General features: G+C 57.9%; 3 protein-coding genes across 5 annotated transcripts; 2 read left to right on the forward strand and 1 right to left on the reverse strand.

Annotated features, from left to right (window-relative positions):
• Nucleotides 1–111: 111 nt before the first annotated feature.
• Nucleotides 112–5,600, reverse strand: RHEX (regulator of hemoglobinization and erythroid cell expansion). Its single transcript, XM_039565508.1, has 6 exons — nt 5,077–5,600; nt 3,356–3,526; nt 2,795–2,883; nt 2,075–2,230; nt 1,666–1,724; nt 112–1,193 (listed from the first exon to the last, which is right to left on the reverse strand). The coding sequence occupies exons 2-6, from the start codon at nt 3,376–3,378 to the stop codon at nt 987–989; spliced, it is 534 nt and encodes a 177-aa protein (XP_039421442.1). The 5' UTR covers nt 3,379–3,526; nt 5,077–5,600; the 3' UTR covers nt 112–986.
• Nucleotides 5,601–8,486: 2,886 nt separating this feature from the next.
• On the forward strand, nt 8,487–12,258 carry CTSE (cathepsin E). The gene is made up of 9 exons (XM_039565362.1): nt 8,487–8,558; nt 9,086–9,239; nt 9,826–9,943; nt 10,526–10,644; nt 10,731–10,930; nt 11,160–11,282; nt 11,368–11,509; nt 11,599–11,697; nt 11,891–12,258. Exons 1-9 carry the CDS (start codon nt 8,500–8,502, stop codon nt 12,053–12,055), a joined length of 1,179 nt encoding a protein of 392 aa, XP_039421296.1. The 5' UTR covers nt 8,487–8,499; the 3' UTR covers nt 12,056–12,258.
• Nucleotides 12,259–15,204: 2,946 nt separating this feature from the next.
• RAB7B (RAB7B, member RAS oncogene family) lies at nt 15,205–19,029 on the forward strand. 3 transcript variants are annotated; one of them, XM_039565511.1, is made up of 6 exons: nt 15,205–15,568; nt 16,526–16,587; nt 16,702–16,828; nt 17,133–17,279; nt 17,820–17,945; nt 18,354–19,029. In XM_039565511.1, exons 1-6 carry the CDS (start codon nt 15,410–15,412, stop codon nt 18,432–18,434), a joined length of 702 nt encoding a protein of 233 aa, XP_039421445.1. In that variant the 5' UTR covers nt 15,205–15,409; the 3' UTR covers nt 18,435–19,029. The 3 variants fall into 3 exon arrangements, with proteins under 3 accessions (XP_039421445.1, XP_039421443.1, XP_039421444.1); XM_039565509.1 differs by having other exon boundaries at nt 15,211–15,568; nt 17,133–17,348; XM_039565510.1 differs by having other exon boundaries at nt 15,211–15,553; nt 17,133–17,348.
• The last annotated feature ends 1,063 nt before the right edge of the window (nt 19,030–20,092 follow it).

Below are 20,092 nucleotides of genomic sequence, written 5' to 3' on the forward strand. Positions count from 1 at the left end.
CCAGGCATTTGAAGGAGATTTCTCAGAAGCTTCCACTGACTGGTTTCGGCCTCACCTCCAGTTCCACAGTCACACCTCTCCTGGGATTTCCAATGTTACCCAGGACTTGTCGGGGGTTTTGGAACATTTTCTTTCACGTGCCCTTTGAGTTGGGCCAGATCTGCACACCAAGGTCATGAAACCAGGAGTGCCTGGCTCCCCCTGCCGTGATCGATCCCCAATCGTCTCACAACATTTCATTAAATCACAGCGTGGCTGAGCCCATTTAAAACGCACTTGGGGCAGCTCCAGCCCTAAGGACAGCGCGCTGTGCTGGGAGGCAGCAGCTCCATCCCCCTCACAGAACTCCCACTGGGGCACAGTTCCCATTCCCAGGCACTCTGGAAGTTTATTTCTTGAAAGATCTGAAATAACAAAATGCAGAGTGAGGAGCAGGGACATTGCCCAGGTGGGGGAGAGACCGACCCCAGCACCTGGAGCAGGGACAAAGCAGGAAAAGCAAAAGGTGGGAGACAGGGAACATCATCCTTGCTGGGTGGTGAGGGAAAAGCCAGTGGAAAAACTGCATTTAAAAGGATTTTCTGAGGCTGATGAGCAAAGCAACATCATTGAGAGGAGCTGCCAGCCAGTTCAGTGGGTATTTGGAGGATCGCTGCATCTCCCTCTCCAAACTGCAGCCCATTTTGAGAGGCTGGGGGGGGATGTTCCATTTGCTTTCATGAAACGAGGGAAAAAGGGCCATGGCACAAAAGTGGAGAGCTCAGGAACCCTCTGAGGGTTCCTGCACCACCCCGCAGCCCTCAGGAACAGTGCTGCCTTTAAGGAAAACGCCAAGGAAATTGTGCCTGCGGCTCAGAGCGGTACAAGTGGTGCAGCCCGTGCCAGGCAGTGCCCCAGGGGAGGGGCACAGTCCCAGCTGTGCAGCTGCCGGGGGCTCTGGGCACCTCTGAGCAGCAGCACCGTGCTGTGACAGCTTCACCCGGGTGTCACAGCTTCACCTCGGTGTACTCCACACCCTTGGATGCCCTGGGGCTGGAGAAGGGCCAGAAAAGTATTTTCCTCTTCTTTGGGTCCACGTTGACATAATCCATCCCAGTCTTCATGTTCTCGTAGTCCTGGGCAGAGCCCGGCTCCTGGCCTTTCCCCACGAACACCAGGGATGTGTAGTTGATGTTTTCCTCTGAGCCAGGGCCCTGCAGGAGCAAAATGAGCCCCAGGTCAGGCCCCAGCACCCACCCAGGAGCCTTTGCCCTTGGCCCATGCACCAGTTCAGAGAATCATGGAATGGGTTGGGTGGGAAGGACCTTAAAGCTCATCTGATTCCACCCCTGCCATGGGCAGGGACACCTTCCACCATCCCAGGGTGCTCCAAGCCCCATCCAGCCTGGCCTTGGACGCTTCCAGGGATCCAGGGGCGGCCACAGCTGCTCTGGGCACCCTGTGCCAGGGCCTGCCCACCCTCACAGAGAAGATTTGTTTCCTAATTTTCCTCATGTGCCCAGGGATGCTTCCGTCTGGATAGGGGATGCTGGAATGCTCCCAGCCTTAATTATGGCATTTCAATGTGATTTGATGGATTTACCCCTCCTGAAGCTGCTCTGGGGGTCTGGAGCTGGACAAAGATGGGCTGGGGTTGTTTTGGCAAAGGCTCTGTGTCTGTGGTACCTGAGGGCAGGAAGAGCTGTCCGAGTCCTCCGAGGTCTCTGAAGATGTGTCACTGCTCCCTTAAAAACAGGAGACATTTACCAGCCCCAGCACTTCCCAGGGGGTTAAAGGGAAAAAAAAGATCAGGGGGGAAAAAGAAAATGTGCTCAGGAGTGAAAATTCAAAATGAAACCGTGTGATCCCTCCCCTCTTCACTTCCCTGGGAGAAACTGGGCAAGGAGAGCCCAGCTGGGCAGGAGCCCTGGCAACAGGCAGGGGCACAGTCCTGCTCCTGCTTGGCCCTTTGCTCACCCCTTGCTCCCACCCCCGGGCTGTTCACAGCTCGTAAGGAAGAGACATCACACAAAAGCCACCCAAAATTCCCATCCCTGTGCCAGGACAATGCCCTGGCACTGCAGGACCCCGTTACCTGCGCAGGCCGGTGCTGGGTTTTGTGCCCCTGGCTGTTGTGCCCCGGGCTGCTGTGCCTTGTCCCCTCCCGGTGACGGGGCTGGAGCTGGGGCGGGATGAGGGCTGGGATGCTCCCCAGGGCTGCTGCTCGACTGCATCCCACGGGAATGTTGGGCTGTGACCAAGAGGAGAGTGAGCCCTGGCTCCGGCTGTGCCCAGCACACCCCACCCCACAACCACTCCAGCAGCCCCAGTGCAAACCAGTCCACCCCGAAATGATTACTGCTGTGCACTGGAGCAGGCACATATCCATAAATTCAATTGCTGGGATGATCCAGTGCCCTCTTGTCCCACCAGGAGAGGCCCCAGTGACAAATCACGGTGCCAAGGCCTCTTCTGGCAAGTTTGGGATGCCTTTGACCCCGAGAGGAGCTGGGCTTTGTGCAAATGTCAGCAGCAGTTGGTGTGAAAGAATTTCCCGCTACAAACTGCAGCTTCATCTGAATTAATGCTCTGTGAGTTGACTCTTGGTATTTTCCCAGCACTTTACTAAAAGAGCAATAAAAGAAGATGGTTTTGAAGCAATGCAAGGTTGTACAGCCCTCACTGCCACCGCCCACATCACCCACAGCTCACCCCCAGCCTGGACCCGAGCTCGGCCCTGCCCTGCCCCTTTCCCACTCCACCCCGGTGCCCAAAACAAGAATCCCCCAGGGAAAGCCACCAAGGCAGTAATTACCAATTTTCCTGCTGAGCATGATGTAAAGGGCCAGCAAGAGGAGAGCGTGGAGCACCAAGGTGACAGCTGATGTGACAGCAGGAATCCAGCTGAACGAGAGAAAAATATTCTGTCTCCTGAAATCACCTAATTCTTTCCAATCCCCCCATCGCTTCAAGACGTGTTTTAGGCCCGGGCTTGCTGGCAGCTTTCAGTTTTGCTTTTTTGTCCTTTGGGGGGATGTGCCCCAAAATGTGGGGCTTGGTTTTCAAGAATGATTTGAGTTCCTTGCCCCTCGTTTTTGGGAGCCTGTCCCCAGAAGGGTTTTCAAAAGCCTCATTGCCAGCGGGGGAATGTAGTGATGGAGGAGAGAGAGAAGTTACAGATATTATGGAATTATGGATTTATGGAATTATGGATTTATGGAATGGGTTGGGTGGGAAGGGACCTTTGAAGGTCACCCCCAGCCATGAGCAGGGACATCTTCAGCCAGACCAGGTTGCTCAGAGCCCCATCCAGCCGGGCCTGGGATGGTTCCAGGGACGCTGTGAAGGGCTCTGTGCCCCGGGGTGTTGCACTCACCACTCACAAGCGCTGTTGAGCATCCTCCTGCTGAGGCGTCTCCACGTGCTGGGGGGGACACAGAGAGGCAGCAAGACCTGGTGGCAGCCCACAAAAATGGTCCTGTTGAGCCTCACGCTGCTCCACACGAGCTGAGGATCAGGCTCAGCACTTGGAAGCGGTGGTTGGACACTGCAGATGTGAAATAAAGGGTTTTTATTTTATCCCAGCCCTCCCCCTGTGAGAATCCCTCTGGCTCACACCCTCACAGAGCCACAGGCCCTCCCTTATCACTGAATTAATGGCTTTATACACGGTCATATCTGAGACTTGTCTGGAGCTTCTGGGCTCCACCGTGGCGACAGAATTGAAATTTATTCTTCTTGCTTTAATCCTGTCCCACGGTTCGTTATTTCCTTTTTTTAATCCACAAAAAAACCCCAAAACCCCCCAAAAAGATAACTATAGTCTGGAAAAAAAAAATCCATAGAGAAAGTAACCAGAGGAAGGTCGTGGGTTGGTTTGAGACTCTGGTGTGAGACAAGGTCCAGACAGAAATATCGGAGGCCCTCCAACACCTCTGTGTCTGAAACACCTCGGATTTAATGCTGTGAGAGCTTCAATCCTGTAGAAGTTGAGAGGGTTTAAGGCAGAAAATCAGAAAACACCAAGGGGCTGGGCCCCTTGGCTTGGGACTTCTGGCAGTAACACTCCAGGGATTTATGATAAAAAATACGGGTGTTGATTTTGTAAAAAATAGCGGGAGGGGTGTTCATTTTGTGAGCTTCCACTTGCAAAAAAAAGCACTTTAAATCTTCCCTCAGTGCTATAAACTCCCTATTTATAAACGGCTGATAGGGAGAGATCTTCAGCTGAGGCTTTGAGACAGTGATTAAAGCAGCCATGACAATTTGATGGATAAATTGATAGAGCAAAGGCGTTATCCACCCTGTGGAGCAGATCCTGTCATTTCCTCTGTGACACATTTCTGAGCCCAATTCATCAAAAGCTTTCCTGATAACCACCAACCTCCTGCAGAATTCCACTCACCCAAACAGCCTGACCGGTGCCAAGCCAAAAAAGCATTTCTTGCAGGAATTTTCCCCCTCCCTTACTGAACAAACCTGTCCCCAGATATCCTTCTCGAAGGACTGCCCTTCTTAAAAGGCTCATTTCCTACTGTGGGGCAGGAGATGCTGCTGCAGCAGCAGATAAGGATCTGAGAAATGAGCTGCTCAAAAGGAAATTGCAAAATAAGCCCCAAATCCAACTACCAGCAGCAGCAGCTTCTGTGCTGAGATGGGTACGGCGAGATGGAGGCGCCGATATCGGCTGGGTATCGAGAAATCTGATTCGAGAGAGCAGCCGGTGAGAGCCTGGCACCACATGTGCTTTTTTTGGCGTCTCAGGGAACTTCTGTGAGCCTGCAGCCCCCAGGACTTCAGCTTTTTCTCAAGAAAAGTGCTGAAATCAAGGCTTGCGAGGAGCTGCTCCTCAGCCGAGCAGCGAGGGGTCAACCCGAGGCATCCGCGCTCGGCTGAAGGTGAGTAAAAACTCCAGAAAGCCCCAAATTATTTTAATCCCACTTGAGCCAGGCCCAGGTGGCGCACGGAAGCTCAGGATGGCAGCAACACGTGCCCAGGGGGATTCCCAGCCCCGCTCTCCTCCCGTTGTTCCACCCCCCTGCTTCCACGCCATCGCATCCAGCGCCCGGCGGAGCGCAGTGCCCAGCGCTGATTTACCTGGGGGTCAGAGCTCTCCACACCTTCCCTTCCCCCCAGCTCTGGGGCAGCTGGGGCCGTGCAGGCAGCAGGGTTTAGGGCCGTTTCAGCAGCATTTTGGGTGCAGCGCGGGGTCCGGCAGCGCAGCGGTGCCGGATGCGGTCACGCTCTACCCCCAGGTCAGAGGCACCAACGAGCCCACACGAGGTTCCATGACGCCTCCCCTCTTGTCAGCGGTCTCATTTAAATATATTTGGGTGTTTCTCTGCTGCTCCGCAGCTGTTTGGCTCCTGGGACCCTGCACCCCTCCACCAATTCTTCATCAATTCTCCATCTTCCAGCGGCTTTGTCCCAAAACTCAGCTGAGCTTCCTTGGAGCTGAGCAGTGCTGAGGGAGCTGTGCCCAGCCCAGCCCTGAGTAACTCAGCTGCCAAAATGAGCTCTGGGTGCTTCCAAGGAAACCTCTTCCACAGGGATAAAGCATTTTACACCACCTGGCTCCGTGTCTGCTGGGTGTGGATGGGCCTCCACCTGCCCGAGCTCTGGAAAATGTTCTGCAACATTTGGGGTGTAAGCAGCAGCCTGGCAGACCCCATCCTGAGGGTTCCCAGGAGGTTTGGGGAGTGCTGGGCTGCTGTTTTGTAGGAACCGTGGGGTTTGTAGCTCCGGAGCAGCCCTGCAGCAGCCCAGCCTCTTCCCTGGCAGAAAGGTCAGGAACAAGAGATTCCCCTTTTTCAAGGTCCTTGACTCACGGGGATGATGCCTGCTGACCTTTAAACATCTCCACCACCCACAGCAATCCTCTCCCAGGGACATACCACCCCAGAGAATCCCCCTGGATTGTCTAAAAGCAAAGAGAAGATCCCAAGAAGCACCACCTCCCCCAGGAGCTGCACCACGAGTTGGGGTCACTTCCCAAATTCCCCCTCATCCCTGGGCCCGTGGGGCTCCCACCATCCATCAGCTCCATCATCAGATGTTGGTCCTGCTCTCCCCACAGCTGCTGCAGCCCAGGTGAATATTTTGGGGTTTATTTAACTGAAACTTGCTTGTTTGTTGATGTTTTTCAGGTGAGAGTTTGCTGCTGCAGCGCTTTGCAGGGCTCGGTGGTGGATAAACAGATTAACAGGTGGGAGAAGTGTCTGATAAAGGCAGAAAAAAAGGGTTTTTCAGAAAACACTGCTGGGGCACCCTGTGAATCAGTCGTGGTGGTGGCTCCACTAAAGGAAACGTGTAGAAAGGAACACAGATAACACATTTTTAGCCTGAGAACAGGTTTTTTAAAGGAGGAAAGCGCTTTACACCCAGTTGGTGAGAGACACATTTTCCACCCAAGGGGCAAAACCTATTTCTGATGCACCTGAGGGCAGGTTTGTGGCCCTGGAGGGGTGGGACGCACCCAGGGACAGCCCCTGCCTGGCAGAGGCCATTCCTGACTTATCAGCCTGGGATATTCCAGGAGCTGGAGTCACCTTTCCTCAATTTCTACAGAGCAGCACGGGCTGGCCCTGTCAAGCCGAGGGACACCACGAGCTGGAAATTGGGCATCTCTTCCCTGTGCATTCCAGACATTGAGGTGCAACTGGAATATGTATGCAACAAAGCCTTTTTGATCCAATTTGCTGTGAAAATCCGGCCCAGTTGCTCCCAAAACGTTGAGAAAAACACCACCACTTTGTTCCACTTGAAATAGAAATGTTGAAGTGCCCCTGAGAGTTTAGCTTATCAAACTGCTTCTAAAATAACTAAAAAGTCAAAATAGATTTGCTTAACTGCAGAAATTCCTAAATGAAAGGTCTGGCCTCGTTATAACCTTCATCTTCCTATTTTAATACTGAACCCGCTGCCAGGAGTTTGCAGATTATGATGATCCAATTGGGGAATCTTTTCCACAAAATAAACTATTTCACTTGAAGTGTTTGGCGTGTCTGTGCTGCTGCTCACCCTCACGTTTATCTCCGAAGCCCAGTGACCCTTCAGGCTGTGTTTCCTGACAGGATTTTCAGGTTATAAACCATGTCTGGAACAATCCACTTGCTGTTTTCAGCTGATCTGGCACTTGCTGCAGCTGCTTTTGTTTTAGGAAGTTTCTTTCTAATCCATGAATATGTGATTAGGACAAGGAGAGAGGCTGGTACATTAAACTGCATCTCAAAAGGCGAAGGAGATAATAAATTTGTATAAAAGCCACAAAAAAATAAAAATAAAGCATTGCAGCATGGGGGAATGCAGGGAATTTTCATTTGTTTTGGAAAACAGCTGCACTTGCCATCGGCATCAACTGTGCTGTACCCAATGCTCTCCTGCTCACATCGAGAAATATTTGATGCATTTTTTAAAGCTTAATCTGCCTGCAAAGCCGGGGAGAGGAGGGACCTGGCAGCATCTCCAGGGATGGGGACACCAGGTCCCGGTGACAGCAGGACGTGACTCAGCTGTCCCCAGCCACCGTTGGTACCTGTGCCTCACGAATGAGGACTTTAATTTCCTGGGCGAGGGCTTTGATGAGATAAAATTTAATTAGATAAAACAGGCTCACTGGGACAAACAAAAAATTGATTAGCACGGTGCTAAACCCTGTTAATCACGTGAATGGGGCTCGCTGAACAAAACACCCCCTTTAGCACCCACCCTCGATTATGTAACGCCAAAACCATGGAGAATAAGGAAAACAGCATCATCCCGGGCCTGGGAGATGGCGGCAGCAGGAAAACCCTCGCCTGCCCCCACTGGCTCCCCCCATAGCTGAAGGCTTTATTTGTTCATCAGCATTTGCTGTTTGCACTCGCAGAGGCTTTAATGAGACGCCCATCCAGAGTTAAACAAAACTCACCGGGGACGAGCCCATTAGCGGCTGCAGAGCACCGGGGAGCTGTCTCCCACGGGAAGCTGCTCCTTCCCGGCGTGTGGAAGGGAAAGTCGCACCTTCCCGCGCCGCTCATCACCGCTAATTAGTCTGTGCCTTTTAAAATGAGGTCGGTGGCTGCCCTGATGGCACAAACGCATCCCTTTCCTGCACCTCCCCGCAGCTGCCAGGGTTTGGGGCACCCCACGGCCACGGGCAGGTCCCTGGGGTGGGGCTGTGGGGTGAAGGAGAAGGGAAATGTTCCCCTAAAGCGTTTTGGGGGGTTTCCACCAGTGGATAAGGGGCTGGTGCTGGGACGGGGACCCCTTTCTGCTCCCTCTGCAGGGCCTCCACTGCCCCAGAATCAGCCAAACCAGCCCCTGCTCAGCTCCCACAGGTCCCCCAACGCCGTCCTCACCCAGAAAAGCAAACGTGACCCCGGAGCGCCCGCTCAGCCTCGCCTGGGCCGTGGCCAGTGATTCATTCGGGGTGCCCGAGCCCGGTGTTGACTCTGGCAGGGCCCTTATCGGGCTTGGCACCGTCGGTATAAGAGCGGCACCGCGGCGCTGCCGGTGCGGGCACAGCCACCGAGCCACGCCATGAGGCGCCTGCTCCTCCTCGCCGCGCTCTGCCTGGGCCTGGCCGGCGCCCTGAGAAGGTAAGGGGGTCCCCAGGGTGCAGCCCGGCTCCCCAGGGTCTGGGGGATCACTCCCAGGTGTGATGGATGGCAGAGCTCAGCCTGGACACCCCACGGCTGTGCCGGAGCGATGGCACCGCTCTGGGGTTTCTGGGTTCTCCATCCCTCTGGGCAGAGCCTGTGAGCAGCAGGAGGGGTCTGCAAAGGGGGTCTGTGCATGCAGACAGGGCAGAAAACACCGGCCTGAATTCCCCTTGGCCCTGCTCATCCTGCCCAGCCCCAAGGTCCTTCCCAGCACGGACACCGAGCTGCCTGTCCCGCCACCGCCGTGGCGTGGATGCTCCCCTGCGCGCTCTGGCCTTCATTTCCTGCCTCCTAAAACACATCAAGTGCCCCTCTTTCGCTGGGCCTCGGCTGGAAATCATTGCAGTGGGAGGATGTGGGCTCTAAACCCTCATCCTGGCCTGGTGCCGGGACCCTCAGGGTGGGCACAGGGACTGCAGGACATCGGCAGCACCTCCATGAGTGACCAGGACCCTTCTCCCCAGGGTGCCCCTGACCAGGCGCCGCTCCCTGCGGAAGCTGCTGCGGGATCAGGGGCGGCTCTCGCACCTCTGGAAAGCCCAGGGGGGGCTGGACACGGACAGCGAGGACTGCGCCGCCTTCTCGGAGACCAACGAGCCCCTCATCAACTACCTGGATGTGAGCAGGGGCGCTCAGAGGGATGGCAGCACCCTCCATTTGCCTGAGCATTGCCCGATGCCCAAACGCTTCCCACAAATCCCGCGGCTCCTGGCGGTGCCCACCGTGCCAGGGCTCGCTGCCTGCCCGGCCCTCTGTCCCCGGGAATGTGAGGATGAGGACAAGGCAGCGCATTCATGGCAGGCACTGCCAGCCCCCTCCCTCCCTGCTACGCTCTGCCCACCCCCCTGGGGACAGATTTCCTCCAAAATTCAAGTTACACGCTTTCCAGGGCAGAGCCCACCACAGAGCACCCCGAGGTGGAGGGGGTTCCCCGGGACAATCCCGTTCCCTAGTGGGGAACGCCCTGTCCCCAAAGCTCCCGGCTGGTGACGAGGGTCCCCTCAGGGCCCAGCCCCCACCGTGCGGCCTTTTGTCCTCAGTTCCCATTGTTGTTCCTTAAATATTTGTCTCCTTTTTTCCACCTGGCACAGCCTGGCTGGGGCAGATCAAACACCGAGCCCCATCCGTGCCCTGCAGACACCCCCGGCTCCCCCGTGCCAGCATTTCTGGGTGTGCTGATGGCTCACGGGGCTCTCTTCGGCAGATGGAGTATTTTGGGCAGATCTCCATCGGGACCCCCCCTCAGAATTTCACCGTGGTGTTCGACACGGGCTCCTCCAACCTCTGGGTGCCTTCTGTCTACTGTGTCAGCAAAGCCTGCGGTGAGTGGGGACCCCCCGACCCCAGAGAAGCCACCGGGCACCAACCCCAAGGTCTTGGGGGCCGCCCCCACCCAGCTGAGCCTTGTAGGTCACAGAGACATGACAGAAATCCAGGGGTCAAAGCAGGGGGTGACAGCCCAGGGGCTCAGCAGGGGATAAATGTGGCTTTTTGGGGCTGTCAGCGATCAGCCGACCCCAGAGAGCCCAGACTGCTGCTGTGGGACACGGAGCATCCCCGAGCAGCCCCAGGGCTGCCCCGGAGCCCAGCGGGAATTGGGGAATGTGACTGGATCCGGCAGTGCCCGGGGGCTGCTGCTGGCTGTAAAGCAGGGAGAGCAGAGCTCGTCTGGGGACTCATTAAATGCTGCTCCCCCCAACAGTCCTTGGACCCTTCAGACTGAAATGGAAGAGGTTTCATTCCCCCTCAAAACTCCAACAGGTCCCTCAGCGGAGTCCCCATAACCAGGAGTTTTGGTGACACCACGCTGCACCATCACTTTTCCTCACTGGTGATGGCTCCTGGCAGCTGTGGCCACGCAAAAAAATGACATCTCTGGTGACAGATCCCATCTTCTCCCCCAGCTGAGCACACCAGGTTCCGGCCAACCCAGTCCAGCACCTACCAGGCGATAGGGACCCCCTTCTCCATCCAGTACGGCACCGGGAGCCTGACGGGGATCATCGGGTCCGACCAAGTAGCCGTGAGTGCCCTTTGGGGTCCCCTGCTCTGGACGATGTGCCCGGGACTTGCCCACAGGCTCAACACGGAACCGCCTCCTCCCTGCAGGTCGAGGGTCTCACCGTGAGCAACCAGCAGTTTGCAGAGAGCATCAGTGAGCCGGGAAAAGCCTTCCTGGATGCTGGGTTCGATGGGATCCTGGGGCTGGCTTATCCCTCCCTGGCCGTGGATGGGGTCACCCCTGTCTTCGACAACATGATGGCCCAAAATCTGGTGGAGCTGCCCATTTTCTCTGTCTACATGAGCTCGTACGGACACGGCTTTGCTCCGGGGTGTTGCTCAGAGTCTGGCGTTGCTTTAGGGAGCGGGAGGGGCTGCCAAAATACAGATATTTTACTGAGCCAATGCAGGGTTTTTGGTACCAGGTTGAGCAGCACAGACCTCTGGCCTTACAGCATTTGTGGGGAGAAATTTGGAGTAAATTCATGCTAAACGGAAAAAATCCCTCATGTGTCCTCCTCTCCCTCCTCCCTGCAGGAACCCTGAGTCCCCCCAGGGAGGAGAGCTGCTTTTTGGGGGCTTTGACACCTCCCGCTTCACGGGCACCCTGAACTGGGTGCCGGTCACCCAGCAGGGGTACTGGCAGATCCAGCTGGACAAGTGAGTGGTTCTGGGCAGGGTGGGAGGGCAGGGATGGGCTGGGAGGGCAGGACAAATCCCTCCTGCTCCTTCTCCCCTCTTCCAGCATCCAGCTGGGTGGGACAGCGACTTTCTGTGCCAACGGCTGCCAGGCCATCGTGGACACCGGGACATCGCTCATCACGGGCCCCACCAAGGAGATCAAAGAACTGCAAAACCTTATTGGGGCTGTGTCTGTGGATGGAGAGGTGAGAGCCAGGGTGGGGACAGGAGGGGACAAAGCTTGGGGACTCCTCCCTGCTGGAAGGGACATCCTGAGCCCCCAGCTGTGTTCCAGTACGCCGTGGAGTGCAGCAACCTCGACGTGATGCCTGACCTGACCTTCACCATCAACGGGCTGCCCTACACGCTCAGTGCCCAGGCTTACACCCTCGTGGTATGGCTGCGGCTCCCCGGCACCACCAACCCCAAATCCCAGCAGCTCCAGTGGCAAAGCTGACGCTGGGAGCTGGCAGAGTGTCCCCAAGGGTGACAAACCCCGCTGGTTTCTGCTTCGCCACCATTCCTGGGTGTTTCCATGTGCACGAGGCTCTCGGCTTCATCCCAGCTTTCCCCTTCTCCTTCCCCAGGAGTACGGCGCTGACATGACCTTCTGTATCAGCGGCTTCCAGGGGAGTGACATCCCCCCTCCCACGGGACCCCTCTGGATTTTGGGTGATGTTTTCATCCGTCAGTTCTACTCCGTCTTCGACCGTGGCAATAACTTGGTGGGGTTGGCCCCCGCCGTCCCTTAGGGCTGTGACATCCATGGGGCAGGAGAGGGACTGACCTCAGCAGGGCAGGGGATGTCACCACGGCCTCAGTGTCCCCAGGGGGTGAAGACACCCAGGGATGCAGCTGCAGAGCCCAGCAGAAGTCCAGTCCTCGCCAGGACACTGTGATATAAAAGCGTCTCGAGCAGCTCTGTGATCTGCTCTGCACATTCTCCATTTTTCAATCCTGAGCCAATAAAAGCTTTAACAAACCCAAGCCTCTCATGTTCTGTCAGCAGCAGCCCAGCAGAAATCCTGCACATCTCAAAGGGTTGCACTGGGGGTTAAATCCTCCTTGCCCTCCTCTCTGGGTGATCCATGGCACTGCCAGGGCTGCACTCCCAGCGTGGCTGGAGCTCCCCTGGGATTCCCAAGGGGCAGAAAGAAGAAGATGCTTTGCCCCCAGGTGGAGCAGAAACCCCAGAGGTGTCTGTGGCCATCCCTGAGCATCCCATGGGCCTTCGGGCAGGGCAGGGGCCGAGGGAGCACTGGGAATACACCTCTCCTCAGTCAGCAGTTGGTGCTGGTAAACAAAAAGGTAACGAGGAGACTGGAAAGACCCTGGGGCTCTTTCTGTGCCATAAAACTCCCAGAACAGCTGGTGATTTCCAGAGAATTTCACTTTGATTCCCTCGGGGAACTTACAAGGACTGTGTGCTTGGTGGGCCCTTGAAGGCCACCAGAAGGGACAAAACAGCTGCTGAGCCCTGGTCTGGGCTGGCTGGGGGGTTCTGGGGGGCCCTGGGGGGCTGAGGGGGGCTGCAGAGGGCTCCTGGCCATGGGGGTCCCCAGGAGTGACCGTGGCACACGTGACTGCTGATGGCACGAGGGGTGTGTTAGAGTGCTGGAGCAGCGGTGGCTCACGAGTGATGCACCCTGAGGCAGCGAGAAAGGGAAGCTCAGAAAAGGTTATTTTTATCCAGGCCTTTGCTCTGTTTTCTCCACTGACCCTGAGGCCAGCAGTGCCGAGGCCGGGCAGTGCTGGAGTGCCCACATCCCAGCCCAGCTTGGTGGCTGCTCCATCCTTCCCGGACCCAAGCAGCCTTCAGGGCTGGGAGCTCTGGAATATTCGGATCTGGTCGTAAACTTTGTGGCTGAGCCTTGTGGTTGGAAATAAAGGGAGATATCTGCCTTGCCCAGAGGCACTGATTGTGCCACTGACCAGTGTGGGCTCGGTGACGTTTCCTGTGTTGACTTCACCCCTGCTGCAGTCCCAGATAAAGTGCTGGGGCAGCTGGACAAAGGTCTCCTGTCCCTCTTCCACCTTAACCCTCAGCACGCCAAGGTGCTGCTGAGCACGAGCCCAGGGGCTGGTGGGGGGAGCATCCCCCCAGCATGACAGGGACCAGCCAGTGTCCCCAAACAGCAGCTGGCAGTGAGAGCTGGACTCACCCAGGACTGTTCTGGTGCCGTGTTTTTGGGATCCCAGAGCATTCCGTGCCCCCTTGACAGGTTTGGGGGGGAAGTTGCTCCAAGAAGTGTGAGCATTCCAGCAAAGAGCAGCCCTGCGGTGCCCCAGGGAGGCTGAACAGCGCGGGGAGCACTTGGATGCCCTTTGCTTCCTTCCCTTTCCCTCTCTCTCCCAGCCCTGCAGGGCACAGCCTGTCCTCTCCTTGTCCCCACGAGCCTTTCCCCCGGCTGTGTCAGCCCCAGCCTGGGTTTCGTCACTTTCCTCACAGTCACAGGCCACAAAACCCACGCCTTTTCCTCCAAATCGCTGACGTGGGGGAGCAGCCGGGATGGGACTGAAGCTGTGGTGGCTGGAGCTGCTGAGCAATGATTTGGCCATCACCTCCTCCTCGCTGCTCCCACTGCCTTTGTCCAGGCAGAATCTCAGCCCAGGGGGGATTAGGAGAGCAGGAGCTTTGGGGAAATCCCTTTTTCCATGAAATCAAACCAAAGCCAGAGCTGATGCTGATGTACCCTGGTGGGTACAGCCTCCCTGGCCAAAAGCAGAAGTGGCCTTGGGCATCAGCTGCAGTTTGGGATTGGCCACAAACCCCAGCCCCGGCAGCATGGAGAGGCATCGATCACCTGACAGAGTGAGCAACGCTCGGTGCACCAGGGCCACGCCAGAGGAATGAGGGCAGAAGTTGTTGCGGGGGGAGGTTGAACAGTAAATTCTGTCTGCAAGAGCAAAGGTGAAGCAGGATGGTGAAAAGGGGCTGAACAGAGGGACTGGGGAGAGCTGCTCCAGGGAAACGCCAGCCTTTTACTGGCCGCCTGTGAGAAATGGCTCAGGTCCTTCTGCCTCAGCCCAGCTCCTCCCAGCGCCTGCCCTCTGGGGGGAAAAACAGATTTTTCTGGCCAGACAGGTCCCAGATCACACCTGGAGAGGAGGGGGAGGAGGGTGTGTCCTGCTGAGCTCAGTGATCCTCCCTGAGATCGCATTAGGGCCTGTAAGGGGAAAAAAAATCTACGAGAATGATGGAAGTGGAAAAGCAAAAGCCAGTGCTCTCAGAGGGACCCCGAAACCTGGGCACGGGGACCACCAGCAACTGGGGGGCTGCTGGTTCAGGGGGAGGGAGAGTTCACAGATGGGGCACCCCGCTCCCACTGCAAACCCCAAATCCTACAGAATGCTTGGCACGGGCACGGGACCTGTCCTCGCACGCCGGGAAGCAGAGCTGCGCCTTTGCGGCCGTGGCCAAGCAGGTTTCCCCACTCCGAAGAGCCCCGGGCACCAGCCTGGCGCTGGGAGAGACGGCCAGAGGTGTCCTTGGCTGCTCCATGGGGGCAGCTGAGATCCCCAAAATCCCATTTCTGATTGAACACATCCTGCAGGAGATGTTCCCTGCCCTGTTCCCTCTTTTGGGGGTGTCACCAGCTCTGTTCCCTCTTTTTGGGGTGTTTCTGGGGTTCCCGTGCTGGCTGTGGGTGCTGGGCGGGACCCCTGAGGGCTGGGGGTGGCAGGGATGGAGGGGCTGGAAATGCTCCTGATTCCTACCCTGCTCAGAGGGATCCCCGCCCCTCCTCAGCTCCCAAATCCGCGTGTCCCATCCCGTGTTGTCGGAGCAAAGTCCGGGATGGCTCCCGGGATGCTGCCCACAGCCCCGCCCGCCTTTTGTTCTCATCCCTCAAAAATTCCCCATCGGAGACGCAGAAAAGGGGTCCCGGGGAGGTGGCAGAAAGGAACCGGGGGGAATCTGAGCCAGAGGAGAATCCAAAAGTCCGTCCCAAACTCCAGCAGACGGGGAGAACCTTGTTCTCCTCCCCCTATCGGACCCGAGCCGGGGACACTCGGCAGAGCCCCGGAATCGAGGGAAAATCCATGGACATCCCAGCCCCCGCCCGCGGCTCCGCCAGCCCCGGCAGGATCTCGGCCCCTTTCTGCTGATGTCACGGAGCGGGGCCCGCAGCCGCCTTCCCCGAGAGGGCAGGGATCGGCCGCCCTTTCCCGGATCCTCCTCTCTCGCCTCTCCCCTCCCCGGCCCGGCGGGAGCGGAGCCGGGAGCCTTGGCTGCCCGGCCGCCCCGGCAGGTGAGTGCTCCGCAGGTGAGTCCCCGGGGGGCAGCCGAGACCCCCGGAGCAACGGGGAGGAGGCAAAAACGCTGGGGAAACTCCATTTTGAGTTTAAAAACATCTGGCCTGCCAAAAAGCTGGCGAAAGGACCGGGAAGTTTGTGTGTGCTGAGACACGAGGCTCTGCCGGTGCCGAGGATGCTGCCCGCGGCCGGGCACGGGGGGCAGAGGGTGCAGGGGGGCCTGGAGCCCACAGCTGAGAGCTCCCTGCTGGTGTTCCAAGGGGGAACGGCGCAGGGCTGGCCAGCGCATCAGAGAAAAATGCAGGGATGAGGCTGCCAGTGTTTCCATCTGTGCCTTGGCCGGCGGTGCCGGACGCTGCCGTGAGGATGGAGCTGCTGGGGCTGCTGGAGGATGCTGGTCCCACCTGGGGAGGGGGTTTCAGGGGTCCTGACCAGGCTCAGAGCATGTGGGGACACTGGGACATAATGGGGATACATCCTGCGGGGAGATTCCGGGGTTCTCCCGGGCGGGGATGCTCCCTGAGCTGCGCTTGGGGCACCAAGGAATTCCACCCGGCTGGGGTCTTCTTCAATAAATGTAATTTTCAGCAGGACCCCAGACGCGTGTGCCAGGCTTAGGGGAAGGACTGCGCTCGAGAGGGGGTGGGAGAAGCAGGGAAGTGGCTCCCGGCAGCTTTGAATGGAGATGAGCCGGCGAGTCTGGGCGTGCTCCGGCTCCCCGGGAGCCCGGCGCGGGCGGGGCCGTGGGCCGGGCTTGGCCGGGGGGTTTCTGTCCCCACCATGCCTGGGGCACGAGTGCAGCAGCTGCTGGCATGGCACGGGCATGGTGCTGGCACGGTGAGGACACAGCGACATCCGCGGTCCCGCGGCGGGAGGGTGGGAGCAGGGAGAGGGCTTGGGCAGCACCACCGGCGCCAGCGGGAGCCGGTGCCATCCCCACAGGCCGGTGGGTCCCTCTCGCCCCACAGGGCCTGTCCATGGATGCCAGCAAGAAGGTGGATCTGAAGATCATCATCATCGGAGCTCTGGGGTAAGGAGCTGGCAAGGGAGGGAAGCCCCCTGTGCGTGCTGGGCGTGCAGCTCCTGCTGTCACCCGCCCCTGAGCAGGGAAAAGCCTCTCCAGTGCCCCTTTCCTCATCACCAGCGTGGGCAAGACCTCTCTGCTGCACCAGTACGTGCACAAGACGTTTTACGAGGATTACCGCACCACGCTGGGTGCCAGCATCCTCACCAAGGTCCTCGCGGTGGACAACAGCCCCCTGAAGCTGCAGGTGAGCACAGCTGGCACTGCCCGGGGTGCCCACCCTGATCCCAGGGCCGTGTGTGTCCCACTCTGTCCTGCTGTGCCCAAATGCCCACTGGCAGCATGAGGTGCAGGGCTGGACGTGCAGAGCCCGGTTTTCTGAGCCTGATTTTCAGGGCCCGGTTTTCAGAGCCTGATTTTCAGCATCCATGAACTGCACTGGAATCCCACAGGAATTCTGGGGGCTCAGCACTCTCTGAAGCTGCTCCCCTGGGCTGCCAACACCCACCCTGCTCGTGTTGTGTGTTTATCTGTGCCCTCCTCTGCCCTAGATCTGGGACACGGGGGGACAGGAGCGATTCCGCTCCATGGTGTCGACCTTCTACAAAGGCTCAGACGGCTGCGTGCTGGCCTTCGACGTGACAGACAGGGAGTCCTTTGAGGCCCTGGACAACTGGAGAGATGACTTCCTGGAGAAGGTCATTTCTAGAGAACAGGATTTCCCCATGGTGGTGCTGGGGAACAAGATAGACCTCTGTGACCGGCAGGTGAGGGTGGAGCAGGGAGAGCGGGATGAGTAGTGGTGGAGTCACCATCCCTGGAGGGATTTAAAAGCTGTACAGATGTGGCACTTGGGGACACAGTTTAGTGCTGGGTTAATGGCTGGACTTGATGATCTTAAAGATCTTTTCCAACCTAAACAATTCCATGATTGTATGACTGGGATGCTGTAGGGCCCTAAAGGCTTATGGGGATTGATCCTTCACCTCAGAACCAGCCTTCTCCTTATCCTCACATGAAAACCAGGGCTCCAGGCAAGGAGCTGCCACCTCCCCCAGGACTCTTGGAGGGGATAAGCAGCATCCCCCTGCTGCCCTTTGGGGAAGAGGCTGTCCCCACCAGAGCAGCAGGAATTACAACCTCAGGCACTGCCCTCGCCCAGCTGTGCCTGCGTGGGTGAGGAGGATCTCCTGTACCATCCCTGAGCTGCGGCTCCATCCTCTCCTCCCTCCCCGCAGGTACCCGAGGAAACGGCCTCAGCCTGGTGCAAGGAGAAGGACATCCCGTATTTCGAAGTCAGTGCCAAGAACAACATCAACGTGGCCGAGGCTTTTGAGACCCTCGCGAAGCAGGCACTGAGCAGGGTGAGCGTCCTCCTGCTCCGAGCTGTGCCGGGCAGGGGTTCGGGAGGGAGCTGGGCTCAGCCGGGGCTGGTCTGACAGATCCTCCCATATGGAATAGCTCCTGCTGCAGCGGAGAGCCCCGGGAATGGGGAACGCAGCAGTGTTCGATCCTAAGTCAACAGGAATAGGAATTGCCGTTTCCTTTTCGCACGGTGATGGGACCGCGGCGTGTGGCACCCACAGCGCGCCAGCACTGTCCTCTAGCGGCCGTCCCGCGGGGACTTTGGTGTCCCCAAGCCCTGCACTAGGTGGCTTTTCCGTGGATTTTGCCTTTAATCACAAGTCGGGGCTGAACCCCAGCGCTCTGCGGTCCGCGGGGTGGCTCCGAGCTGGTGTCACTCATCCTTTCCCTTCTCCGTTTCTCTCCAGTACAAAGGGATTTTTGAGAGTTTTTTAACCGACTCCATCAAGCTCACTCCCAACGACAAGCCCAAGAAGAGCTGCTGCTGACCCTGGGGCCGCTGGACCCCACGATGCCCACAGCCCGGGGGTTTGTGCCCGCTGCCCACTCCAGCCTGGCCACAGGACTGCTGGCCATGCCACCGCTGGACGCACCAGGGCCGGCTGCCTGCACATCCCGGGATTTGCTGCTTCCCACGGCTCTGGAGCTGCTCTCCCAATCACCTCAGTGCCACGGTGGCCCTGTCCCCCGTCGATCTGCTGCCGTCTGGCACCAGAGCGGGCGATGTCCCTGCGGTGACGGTGCCAGGGACACGGGCAGTGCTCCCGATGCCTCTCCAGAGACCACGGCCTTGGCACCACGGGTGACCCTTCCCTGGTGTCCCCACGGCTCTCAGGGTGGGTATGGGCTGGCCTGGGGGGGGACAAGTGGGGCTGGTGGCCTCGGCACAGGGCCCTCCTGGGACCAGCTGCTGTGGAGGCAACAATTCTGTGCCTCAGTTTCCCCTGCTCTCGCACATATCCCCCATCAAACACCTTCCACCTCCCACCTCGCTGGGGAGGATTCTCAAAAAAGCACTTTGTCAGGGGTACTTCTTTTTTTTTTCTGTTTTAAAGGAAATTAAATATTTCATTTTTATTTATATTTATGTGTTGCAAAACGCTCCCCAGATCCTGCAGCAGGAGGATGGGATGGGGGCTCCAGATTCTTGTGCTCCAGACTTTCCTCCCTGAGCCTGTTCAGCTTCTCGGGGCTGGGGGATGCATTTTGGTCTGCCTTTTTCTTTTTCTTTTTCTTTTTCTTTTTCTTTTTCTTTTTCTTTTTCTTTTTCTTTTTCTTTTTCTTTTTCTTTTTCTTTTTCTTTTTCTTTTTCTTTTTCTTTTTCTTTTTCTTTTTCTTTTTCTTTTTCTTTTTCTTTTTCTTTTTCTTTTTCTTTTTCTTTTTCCCAGTGCAAATTTCGGGTCAGGGGAGAGAGGAGGTGCACAGTGGCTGTGCAGAGGTGGCGCGGGCACCCGGCCGGGGCGGCTGTCGGCAGAGGGAGCCCGCTGGGAGCAGAGCCAGGCTCCGCTTCCCTTCCTGCATCCATCCCGCTCCGCACCGGGCACCTTCCAGCAGCTCTGTGCGGGCACCGCCTGGTGCCACCCGCGGCTGCAGCATCCCCCTGGCCGGGTGGATGGACTCAGATGCCCAGGGAGGTCACCAGGGACCTCCTGGCCTCTCGCCATCCCCCTCCAGACCCCCCCACGCTGACCGCAGTGGTCCCACAGAGCCGCCCGGAGGCTGCCCTGGCATCACCCGGACCGTCCATGGGGGACAGCACCCATGGGTGGCAGTGGCAGGGCAGGGGGGTGGCAGGAAGGGTGAAACCTGAGCGAGGGCTGCAGAGCTGGAGCTGGACCACCCGGCTGCGGAGAGGAACGGAGAGTTCCCACCCTTGTCCTTTCGCAACGCTCCGCCTGTTTATTTGGGCACCAGGCCGGGGAGAGGATTTGTCCCTTCCTATTGGGAGGAGAGGGGCATTAACTATTTCCTCCCCACGTTCTGCACGCCCTTTCCCCACCCTGGGCCTGCCCGGAGCCCCCCTCGCAGCCAGCATCCCCCAGCCCCACCCTGGCACGGCTCCGGGCCGGGCACCGGCCGGGGCTGTCTGGATGCGGTGCTGAGCGCTGTCCGTGCCAGCAGCGATGTTGTTTCTGATCACGCCCTT

Source organism: Corvus cornix, chromosome 26 (genome assembly GCF_000738735.6).
Source record: "Corvus cornix cornix isolate S_Up_H32 chromosome 26, ASM73873v5, whole genome shotgun sequence".
NCBI classification, from domain to species: Eukaryota; Metazoa; Chordata; class Aves; order Passeriformes; family Corvidae; genus Corvus; species Corvus cornix.